Source organism: Xiphophorus maculatus, chromosome 5 (genome assembly GCF_002775205.1).
Source record: "Xiphophorus maculatus strain JP 163 A chromosome 5, X_maculatus-5.0-male, whole genome shotgun sequence".
NCBI classification, from domain to species: Eukaryota; Metazoa; Chordata; class Actinopteri; order Cyprinodontiformes; family Poeciliidae; genus Xiphophorus; species Xiphophorus maculatus.
This window is the reverse complement of record NC_036447.1, coordinates 7,034,062-7,045,839: the sequence shown is the minus strand read 5'-3', so window position 1 is coordinate 7,045,839 and position 11,778 is coordinate 7,034,062. Positions and strand designations below refer to the sequence as shown.

At 37.9% G+C, this 11,778-nt stretch overlaps 1 protein-coding gene across 1 annotated transcript; it reads left to right on the top strand.

The window, feature by feature from the left end:
• The first annotated feature begins 1,185 nt into the window (after positions 1-1,185).
• Positions 1,186-11,447, top strand: LOC102231045 (aspartate aminotransferase, cytoplasmic-like). The gene is made up of 9 exons (XM_005797463.2): positions 1,186-1,409; positions 4,639-4,820; positions 6,014-6,137; positions 7,038-7,150; positions 8,141-8,245; positions 8,329-8,479; positions 8,556-8,721; positions 9,424-9,566; positions 10,408-11,447. Exons 1-9 carry the CDS (start codon positions 1,301-1,303, stop codon positions 10,545-10,547), a joined length of 1,233 nt encoding a protein of 410 aa, XP_005797520.1. The 5' UTR covers positions 1,186-1,300; the 3' UTR covers positions 10,548-11,447.
• Positions 11,448-11,778: the final 331 nt, after the last annotated feature.

Below are 11,778 nucleotides of genomic sequence, written 5' to 3'. Positions count from 1 at the left end.
TGAGACAGAAGACATTTGGATGTATGTACATTAAGTCCATACATCCTAGAGCCTTTTGTACATTAAGTAACTCTTGATGAATGGACTATAGAAAGCATTAAAAGTGTGACTGGTTTGTAACTGTGCCATCTTATAGCTACTTTGAAAACAAAAAAGAAACACAATAGTTTCTTCCTATGCTGACACTGACCCCTTGTGGCCAAATGGTGGTACAGCTCTGACATGTTATTTTTCTGTCACATTTAAGACTGCTACATCCATCCATCCATCCATCCATCCATCCTTCCATTCATCCATCCATCCATCCATCCTTCCATCCATCCATCCATCCATCCATCCATCCACCCATCCTTCCATCCATCCATCCATCCATCCATCCATCCATCCAGTGAGGTAGGCTACTGTGGATTATATAGTAAATGTTTCCATCAATAGAACTTGCAGATTCCAATGAACATGCAACACGAGAAACCATTAAATTGTTAACATATTAGCAGGGTGAATATTTCTTTAGTTTAAAAGGACTTCTCAGAAGTTTTAGCTTTTCTGTAAAACCAAGTAAACATAAAAGAGAAACTTAAGGGATTTGTGAGAAAAAACAACAAAATGCTTCTAATTTGAAAACTTTTCAATGCATTATACAGTTTTAGGTCCTAATATGTGAGAAATGGTTTTGTTTGTCAAATTTTAATAAGTATTAATACATTTAAAAGCTATAAGTGAGTCTATGGGTTCTTTAAGAGGTTTCTTCCTCTGGGAAGGGAGCACTTCCTTTCCGCAGTCACCACATGCTGGCCCAAGATCATGGATTGCAACAAGGTCAAAGTCTCAATGCAGTCTCCCTATGATAATTGACTGTATAACTGTATACTGGTTAACATTTAAAGTGCATTGTATTATAAATAAGTTTGAAACAAAATGCAGGTAATTCAATTTGAACATGTATGTGACTGGACTGTTTATTTAATTAATGAATGTGAAGCAGTACATTTAATTTCTAGTAAAATAAATTGATTAAATCAATAAACTGACAATATGAAACTTAATCAAAATTATTTATTCACAAAGCAAGTATCAACAAAACCTAAAGCATTGTTTACTTTAACCGACTGTATTACTTCGCTCTCATTGGCTGCTTCAGGTGACTTACGTAAGTACGCGCCTTCCTATTGGTGGTTGGATTGACGCCTACGTCCTGTACCAGACGGGTGAAGGTGAACCCGGCTTGTGTCTGTCATTGCCGTCCCAGGAAGCACCTTTTTCCCGTCTCTTATCGGCATCATTCGCTTCAACCTGAGCCATGTCCTTGTTCAGCGACGTCCCTCAGGCCCCGCCTGTAGCTGTCTTTAAACTTACTGCCGATTTCAGAGAGGACAGCCACCCCCAGAAGGTGAATCTGGGAGTTGGAGGTAAGAGCAGGCAGCTGTCGGCTAGCGGTAAAGCTAGCATAACCTCCCTCGGCATTGCTGTCAGTGAGGGAGCCGAGCAGAAACTTCAAAATTGAGCTCGAGCGATGATGCTAGCATATATAAGCATCATTTCTCCTCGCGTTGACCTTCTTTGGAACAGTCTGTACCTTCACTACAAGCTAACTAGCTACAGTCTGTACCTTCACTACAAGCTAACTAGCTAGCGAGCTGCTGCTGAGCTGAAGTTAATATACTCTTCGGTATGTTATGCTGTTAGGTCATTATAAATCTGAATCTGTCTAATGCTGGAAGAACGTTCTCTTAGCCTCGTCTCGTGACTCGTTCATTTCCCAACAAACCAGCAGTCAGTCTCCCGAGTTTAAGAAAGTACAGAAATATTTCTGAAGAGTATTTGCTTAATGAGTCTAAACTTTTTCTAATTCATGAACGCATTCAACTCTTTATCGTGTCAGTGCTGCACATTTGCTGTTTAAATGAATTATTTACTGAATTAAACAAACTTAACAACAGTTTAACGAAAATAGCAAAACTCGACATGTTCATTCAACCATTTATCCATGTACAAATCCATTTTATAAATTAGAATATTCTTGAAAAGCCAATTTATTTCAGAAACCTTATTACTATATGAGACAACTTACATAGATTATGACCACAAGTGGATGTTTGAAAGCCTTTATTTCTGATAATTATGGTGATTTTCCACTTACAGGTAATGAAAACATGATACTTAAAGTTAAAATATAAAAAACACTTTTATTACTGAAATGTGGACTTAATGAAAAGCATGTTCAATTATTGCTTCAAGGTTTTTTTAAGGTACTTTTAATCTGACAGGCCTCATCTGAACATGTATTGGCATCCCACTCTTAACTGTAGTCATAATCCTTTATTTTGAAAGTCATGGGTACACATTGTTTGTTCATACAGGCCAAATTTCTATTTTTTTTAAGCGACTGATAAGTGTGGCAGTCTATATTCAGCAGCTCTGTGATGGAGAAAATAGTGATCTGACTTTAAAGCAGGAGACCAAAAAGATGGAAAATGTTTAGCAGTTATGTAACTGTTAACTTTGACACCAGTAATTGGGACATTCCTACAATAAACTATGAAATCTGTTCTAATCTTTTGTATGATGTCTAGTCCAGTCATAAGAAGCGATAAATCATTTAATTGCATGAATAATTAAAGTGAGCTCAGTCATTTTCATTTGAATGATTTTTCATTTTTCTCTTTCTCTCTCCACCAAAAACTGGATGATAAAACTCTTCAGTCTGGTGTTTTGGTCTCAACCAACCCTTTTTTCAATGGACAATTTTATTTGTTTTTTTCTGTTGTTTTCTTTATTTATTTTAGATATTTAAAATGTCTTCCAGTTCAAGTGTTACATGTTCATTAGGAATTATAGTTTATTGATCGTTGAGACTTACCACTATGTTATTGAAAATGATCTCAAAACATATTATCGTTTATTGCAATAACTTCTGGGACAATTTATCGTCCAGCACATTTTGTTAGTGTGACAGGGCTAGCGATAGCATAAATATTATTTTGTGTATGGTCTATCATTAGGGTTTTTTTTGTTGTTGTTGCTTTTGTGATCTGACTGGATCACCTGATCCAATTAAATGAACTTTTTCATGTTGTTGCCAAAACACATCTGTGTTCACCAGACTGGTTTGGTGAACACAGACACTCTGAAATCATTCCTAAAGGTGCTTTTAAAACACCTTCAGGTGTCACCTGATTCACATTTATCATATTTTATGTTAAGACATCTTGTAATTTTTCCCATAAAACCACAAAAGTCTAAATTAAGTGCTCGTTGAGTTTAACTTTGATGTACCCATGGCCTTTCTTATTGTGCTTCTTCCTGAATCTATTCAGATCCACCAACTGGCAGCTGACCTTTCCGGTCTATTTGCCCTCTGCTCCTGATACTTGATGCCGCTCCACAGTCCGGCATGAAGCAGCAGCAGGAGTTCATACAGAGTTAATGAGAGCCTTGGAGAAGTTACTTGCCCTGTTTCATTTAGTCTCACGTTACTATCAGTGTATTTAGTGCGCAGTTGGTAAGGGTTTAATTAAACATGGTTTTTAAAGTTTTTACAAGTCAAAATCTGAAAAGTGTGACATGCATTTACAGTTATTGTAGAACTCTATGCATGTAGAGGTTTAAATAGCTCGAGCTCTGTCAGGTTGGATGGAGAACACCTGTAAGCATCACTTTTCAAGCTGTATTTCTCAGTTGGATTAAGGTCTGTGCTTTGACTGGGTCATTCTGCCTCGTAAGGCTGTATGTTAAACATTGTTGATCTTTATGAAGATAAACTCTCGCTCAATTTTGAAGTCTTTTGCAGCCTATTACGAGATTTCTGTCCAGGATTGTCCTGCATTTAGCCCAGTAGCTTCCATTTTCTCCTGATGAAAAGCATCCTGAAAACTTTAGAGCTGAAATAAATAATAGAATTAATTCACTATTGGAATAACTTTCAACTAATTTAACAATCAGTCATAAACTGGAGTATACAGACTCAAAAGCAAGCCATTTATTGAAAGAGTAGCACCCTCAAAGCAGCAGGATTAAACCAAAACTGTACAAAAATTACATACATTTTGAGTTTAAAATGGAAAAACCTTCTTTGTTTCAAAATCTTTTACCCAAAACTCTTTAAGTGGCATAATTTTAGCTTCATCTTGTTCAAATTCAGTTAAAAATGTTCCATTAAGCACCTTCTGCAATCCAATTATTAATCAATTTATCAAAAACTTTATTGTTAAGTTGAGTAGAAAGGGCTGAGCTTTTCACATGTTCATGTTAGAAATATTTATCTGCAGATGCATCCTCTGCTACAAATAATCAGGTTTTCACTAAAGACGTTTGTGATTTTGCATATTAGGTGGCAAAATGTTTTGGTTTTTTTTATTTAAAAAAAATAGTTGAATTTGTATTTTCTTATGTATTTCTAATATTCTATAAAATAAGCTTTAAGGGGTTAAAATTAAAAATCCTCAGAATGTGCCATTTTTCTCATCCAATAAATCATCAGAGTAACAGATTACTAAAATAGGTGTGATCTCAGAAGTGTCGGATTTCCTCCCAGGAGAGCATTTTTGCATTTTCCGTGCCCTTTACATGAGTTGGGACAAATATGAAGCAGGTAAACTGAGGCTTTCCTAAATGTCACTGTGCTTGTGTCCCGTCCAGCGTACCGTACTGATGACTGCCAGCCCTGGGTGCTGCCTGTAGTGAAGAAGGTGGAGCGGCTGCTTGTGGAGGATAACAGCCTGAACCACGAGTACCTGCCCATCCTCGGCCTGCCAGAGTTTCGCTCTTCTGCCTCCAAGGTCGCCCTGGGAGACGACAATCCCGCCATCAAGGAGAACAGGGTGAGTTTGATATGTTTGTGTTACGAAATGTCTGATCTGACCTATTGTCCTGGTCAACAGCCAAAAACCTGTCTGGGGTTTTTCAACTGTTTTAGGGTCATTTTGATGTGCTGAATCCAAAAATCACATTGCTTTTGCTCAATCAGGCCAACTTCCTGAACTATGGAGGCAACATGAGCATCAAAATGAATGACTTGTTCTCACATGTGGATCGGTTTCCTGAGAATCTGGAATCAATGAGTGATGAGCAGGAGGAGAGATTCCAGCAGGACAGAAAAGAGATGGAGAATTTTACACAATGAAGACGTAATGTCCAATTTACATGGACTTACCCTTATCAGTCTTTATTATTCAAGTTACAGAAATCCAAGTTTGTAATATTTAACTAATACCCTCTGTTAGAAAACATTTTTTGGGTGAGAAATATTAACGGAAATGCAATCAAAAAATGTAATCAATTTAGTCACACGATCGGATTTCTCTAAATCAAATTGGAATAAAAACCTGGCCTGATTTAGAAAAATGGATGTCATTTTTGGATTCAGTGGTGAAAAATAGTCTTAATTCGGGGCGTGGTGTGGTGACGTAGGGGATGGCGCGACCCAGGTTTGGAGGCCTGGAGTCCTCGACACGGGTTCGATTCCCGGACCCGGCGACATTTGCCGCTTGTCTTCTCTCCTTCCTCCTTTCCTGTCAGCCTACTTTCATATAAGGGACACTAGAGCCCACAAAAAGACCCCCTGGAGGGGAGAGAAAAAAAGAAAAAAAATAGTCTTAATTCAGCTGAAAAAGCATAGACAACTTCCAAAAAATATATTTCTTTAACCCAGTGTTATTAATGCATCTTAAGCCGCTTTAGACTAGGGGTGCTTCGATTTTCTAAATGTTGAGAAGTTGGTCAATATTTACATGTGAAGTCGATCTTATCCACTGATCTTATCTACCTCAGTAAATGTTTAAAAATTAGCCTCTTTCCTCTTCTGGGAGATTTGACTGACAGACCGGCGCATCAGGTCATATCTGCACTTTCACAGTTAACAATAATCCAGAGTTTCTCAACACTGGCACGATAAAAGCGTTCTCTCCAGGGTGTTTAGGGTCACATTTGCTATTAAACATGATGTGGTTGCGCACACAAAGGATTTTCAGAACAGAAACCAAGCTTTGCTTTACTAAGTTTTGTCCTCTTCCAGGTCGGGGCTGTCCAGGCTCTGGGCGGAACAGGAGCCTTGAGGATCGGGGCAGATTTCTTGCGCCGGTGGTACAACGGCGTCAACAACGCAGGCACACCTGTTTATGTGTCAGCACCAACCTGGGGTGAGTTTCATTACACATCGGCTCTATTTAGTTCACTCATTGTTAAATAATTTTACTGAACATTTGTTTTTCTGCACTGATATTCTGCATTATGAACGGTTTGTCTTTTTCTGCCAGGAGAACTAGTACTTGTTCATTACACTTTAACATTATGCAAATTTTTGGAAAAGCAATTTATACATCTCTTGGATCGCAAGTCTGATATTTTTAATATTATTATTGTTATTATCATTGTTACAATCTTGATTTTTATATATTTAAGAACTTTTTTTGTGTGAACATTTATACCCGATGCTGCTTTTGCGCACAAATTTTCCCCTTGCAGTACAATAAAGGCTGTTTCTATTCTCCTAGGATGGACATTTATCGTATCGTTTTATCATTTATCATGATAAATATGTCATCACGATAAATAATTCAGATTTATCATTGTCATAATAAATTCTAATTAAAGCTGTCCGTATTGCTGGGATTGTTAGTTTTACTAATTTCTCCACTGTTTGTTCAATGAAACCATAAACAAATGTGAAAATATGATTATTTGCAGCTACAATTTGCAGTTTAATGATATAAATCACAATTCTTTTAATGACTAATGGAATGCTATACAAATGGGAATGTTTTTCAGGAGCAGTATTTTTGTTTGTGATGCTACTGTTGCTGTGACACACAGTCAAAGTCAATAAAGAAGAAATAAAAATTCTTATTGTCACTTTTATTATTCTCAAAATAACACTACAGAATAATACTACTTCCATATCGACCTAATTTCCATCTCTTGAGGGCATTTTTTCTCTTGAATCTCTTTTTTTCCCTTCCTCTGTTTTTAAAATAACTTCACAATCAACATGTAGGTTAAAGGAAGTCGTGTCTTTTCTCTATGTTCTCGTTGGAATCTAGAGAATCACAACGGTGTGTTCACGGACGCTGGGTTCAAGGACATCCGTCCATACCACTACTGGGATGCTGCCAAACGGGGTTTGGATCTGACTGGACTTCTGGATGACTTGGAGGTGAGCAGGAACTGACGTTTGTTTGTCACATCGGCTGCCATCATAACGGCCGTTCACTGTTAAAAAAATATCACGATACAAGCGTTTCATATCAGTCGATATCAATAATTACTGATTATTTTGTTTGAAAATAGGCTCATATCACACCTGGTATTATTATCACAACATTTAACATTATCACTGTTGCAGAATTTTCTAATGTGGTGAACGGCTTTGTTTTCATTTGGTACAAACTCAGTCTGTGTCAGTCCTTAGAGACATAAATGCAGAGGAGCTTCTATTTTAACACATCATGTCTAGGCCTGTTGCATAAGCAATTAATCACATGATTAATTACAATGAAGTCAATAATTTCCATTTGCCTGATTTAATGTTTTTCTCTCTTTCTATTAAAAACTAGATGACAAAAGCTAGTTTTGGTCTCAACTAGCCCGTTTTTTGAAGGATGATTTTGTTTACAGAGACTTCATAATTAATTTGATTGTTTCTGTTGTTTTGTTTATTCATTTAGGATATTTTAACATTTCTTCCAGTTCCAGTGTTAAATGTTCATTAGAATTTAAAGTTGATCGAGCTTTCAGAATGTGTTTTTGTGTTATTGTGCTATTTCTATCATTATATTATTTGAAAATGGTCTCAAAACAGCAATATTATAGTTTATCGCAAAAACTTCTGGGACAATTTATCATTCAATAAAATTTGTAATTGTGACAGGCCTAATCATATCATATTAATTTCATGCAATAAAAACAAGTCCCAAACAAAAACTGAAAGAAATTTTCATATCTCTCTTTACTTGCAAGTTAGTTTTGCCTTATTTCAGGATATTTCCACTAGAAACTACACCAGATAAACTTGATGGAATTTTGTTTTTGCAGTAATAAAACCTTTGTGCAGCTTAATCTTTTATCATATTGTTACATCAACTCAAGAAATTCGGTAAAAAGCAACAAAAATACACCATAAATTTTATTAATTTTGTCTGAACAGAAAGCTCCAGAACACTCCATCTTCGTCCTCCATGCTTGTGCTCACAACCCGACCGGCACCGACCCGACCCAGGAGGAGTGGAAGACCATCGCAGAGGTCATGAAGGTAAAACATGGAGCTGCTGATTTAGTTTGTATGTTAAAGTCGCAGTTTCACTGTTATTATTCCTCTCTTTCTTTGTTTTCCAGAGGAGGAAGTTGTTTCCGTTCTTTGATTCAGCTTACCAAGGTTTTGCCTCTGGTAACCTGGAAAAAGACGCCTGGGCGATCCGCTTCTTCGTCTCGCAGGGCTTTGAACTCTTCATCGCTCAGTCTTTCTCCAAAAACTTTGGCCTCTACAGTCAGTAGACGTCATGAACAGCATTTATTCAGATCTGTAAGTTTAGAAAGCTAATATTTGTGCCTGGTTCTCCTAGATGAGAGGGTGGGGAACCTGACGGTGGTTTCCAAGGACAACGAGAACCTGACCCGCGTTCTGTCACAGATGGAGAAGATTGTGAGGACGACCTGGTCCAATCCTCCGTCTCAGGGAGCGCGAATCGTCAGCAAGACCCTCAACAGTCCTGAGCTGTTTGCAGAATGGTTCGTTGGCGTCACTGTTGATGTGTTTTTGAGACATTCAGCTGTTCTCCACATGAATAGAAATCAGAATTAAAGGGAACCTTTTAACCAAAATTCACATTTCCCAGGTTACATATGTCCATTTGGGGCTCTACTGCTTAAGGAAAACCCACCCAGCCATATTTTGGCAATAGGTTAATGTTTTTTGGTGTGTGGAGAATGAAAAAGCCTCCCAATAAATCATATTCAGTGTGGACTTTGCCGTTACCTAGCAACCCCAGTCGAACCCGCCCAGTTACCTATGCAACCCAAACTGAGTTCCAGCTCATTTGGTTAGCTGGTTTTACCGCTGTATGAACTGTACAATGGCTGCTGGAAAAGACAACAATTTTGTTGTTGACTTACCATCCATCTGGCTGCTTTCTTGTTGATTTTTCAAAGATGTACAGTTGTTTATTTGTTAGCAGCTATTGTCACGTTCTAATGTAAACGTTGAGTTGGGGGGTGGCGTGGCCAGCTGCAGCGTATTTGGATTTAAAGAGCCAGGACACCCTAAAACAGCAGACTAAAATCTCATTGCCTAAGAATTATTCTGTGCAAAAAATATAATGAGCATGTTTTGTTTAGCCCACAGACCCATCCTAACTTGTCCAAGGAAGCATCAAGGAAGGTCATCTTTAAATTTTCTGTTGACTTATTTTTCTTGTGTCCCCGTCCCTCCAGGAAGGACAACGTGAAGACGATGGCAGACCGGGTCCTGCTGATGAGGGATCAGCTGAAGAGCAAGCTGATAGCTCTGGGCACTCCAGGAACCTGGGACCACATCACTCAGCAGATCGGGATGTTCAGCTTTACTGGCCTCAACCGTGAGTAGAAGAAACACACACACACCAACACAACAGCGTCTTTCTTGGTCCTCAGTGTGGATAAGCAACACCTGTGCACTGCACTAACATGCTAGCAAAAAATCTGGAACAGCTTCACTCCATGAATCAGCGTTAAGGTATTTACATAACTCTGTGTGTGTAAATGGGTTTTTAAAAAGGGTGTGGAACATCAGCCACTAATGTACACGTCACGGCAAAGCCAGGTCCTATAGAGACACATTTCTACCCCGCCTGTGCTTTTACATATCTATTACAGCCGTTTTAACTTCCTGGTGCATTCAGTCCAAACCACACACTAGATTATTTTCATGAAAAATACCTCTAAAGTGAATAATGTAATATGTTTTATTATCAAATGTCACCGACAGCTTCGTCAGCACTATAATATAATATTGATAAAAACTTTGCTAATTCCGTTTGCAAATTATTTAACTAATTATTTAACGAGACTTTTTTCCCATGTTACAAGTGAAATAATCTGCCAGTCAAACAGGTTCTTTTTCACCAATATTAACGAATTATTACCTTAAAACAGGCTTATTTGTAAGTTACTTAACTTACAAGTAACTTACTGAAAAGTTGTAAGTTAGTTTTGTCTAAGATATTTACACCAGAAACTAGACCAAAAATACTTGGTAAGATTTTGTGTTTTTGCAGTGCAGACATCCTGCAAGCTGTCACTGCTTCCATCTTTTCCACATAGTTGTTGTTTTGAATGCCACAACATTTTTACTGTGGGAACAAAATGACAGTCCTTGAATCGATCTCAGGTATTCTGTCCAATTCTTTTAAAGCTGTTACGTTTTTTTGTGTGCTGCAGCCAAACAGGTGGAGTACTTGATCAAAGAGAAGCATGTGTACCTGATGGCGAGTGGTCGCATCAACATGTGCGGCTTGACCTCTAAGAACATCGACTACGTCTCTCAGGCCATCCACGAGGCCGTCACCAAAGTCCAGTAAACGTCCACACTCCTAATCGCTACTCTATCCACAGGAAGTACTGTCATGTCTGCACCTCAAACCTGCTTATCTTCTCCTCTGATTGGTTGAAAAGTGTGACAGGTAAACCAATTAGAGGCCAGGTGTTTTTTTTTCCTTTGTCCCATCAAGTTTCTGGAATGAGCACAGTAAATTATTCCCTGTCAGCAGAACTCTATACCTGGATGCTACAGTCAGATTGTAGTTAGTTGTCTCCAGATGTTAGTGCAAACCAAAATATTTTAGCTGGAAGTGTAATCGGTTTTAAACTGAGCTGTAGAATAAAACTATTGTGCTTCTTCTGTAGACGTGGAACAAAAGCCAACGGTAAACTTCAAGGTTCGACTATTTCATGCTTATGCACTGAACTGCAGCTGCGACAAATGACAAGTAATGAAGAAAATTATATTTTCCTATTTTAAACCATTTCAATTTACAAATATTTTAGCTTGTATTTCTGTGTGTATTGCATTGTTGGCATCCATTTCTGGAGTAATTTTACTTAATATTGATGAGGAAATACGAGACGCACAAACATTTGTTCTTTTTTTTTCATGGTTTTTCTCTAAAGAAGTTACGTTTGCATCAGCAGCTCAGCAGTGATCTTCTCTGTCGTGACAGGATGAAGAAGAAAATCCGGTGCCTGATCTAGGTTTTGCCATCTTAGCATCATTTTCATTTATCCGTTAGCTTCTTTAAGCCCCTCTGTGCCAACAGAAGAAAATCACCTGCCTCCTCACTGTTACTTAAACGTTTCCCTGCAGTGCCCTTAACTGTTTTCACAAAGACACTCAGACACACTCTCATCTTGTGCCAGTGTTTGTAAAGGCATGTTGCAATATGTTCATGCGTAAATAAATTATTAAACACACATACCATGTTGTTTCTATTGAGTGTCTTATTTTTCATGTAGTTTTATGCAATATGACAAAAGTTATATTTGAGACACATTAATGACAAATCGTAATCCCTTCTGCTAAAAGTTTTCCTTCTAAAGAAGTGCTTCTGATTACAGCAGTTCCTCTTTATGAGCAAGCATGAGGCCACAGTGGAGAGAAAAATTCTATTTTTAGAGGAAGGAACCTTTTCCAGCAAAACCAGCTTTGTTTTCGGTTTGTTACTATCATTTGGAGTTCAGAGGACAGAAAGACGTTTGTATGATATAATCTGACTGGTACCACATTACAGAAAGGCTCCTCTTGTGGATGGTTAA

Excerpts from the sequence above, each read along its gene's own strand:
- LOC102231045 (XM_005797463.2), top strand. The coding sequence starts at position 1,301 with ATGTCCTTGTTCAGCGACGTCCCTCAGGCCCCGCCTGTAGCTGTCTTT. Across the intron at positions 4,821-6,013 it reads CCGCCATCAAGGAGAACAGG|GTCGGGGCTGTCCAGGCTCT; the intron begins GTGAGTTTGATA and ends GTCCTCTTCCAG. Across the intron at positions 9,567-10,407 it reads CAGCTTTACTGGCCTCAACC|CCAAACAGGTGGAGTACTTG; the intron begins GTGAGTAGAAGA and ends TGTGTGCTGCAG.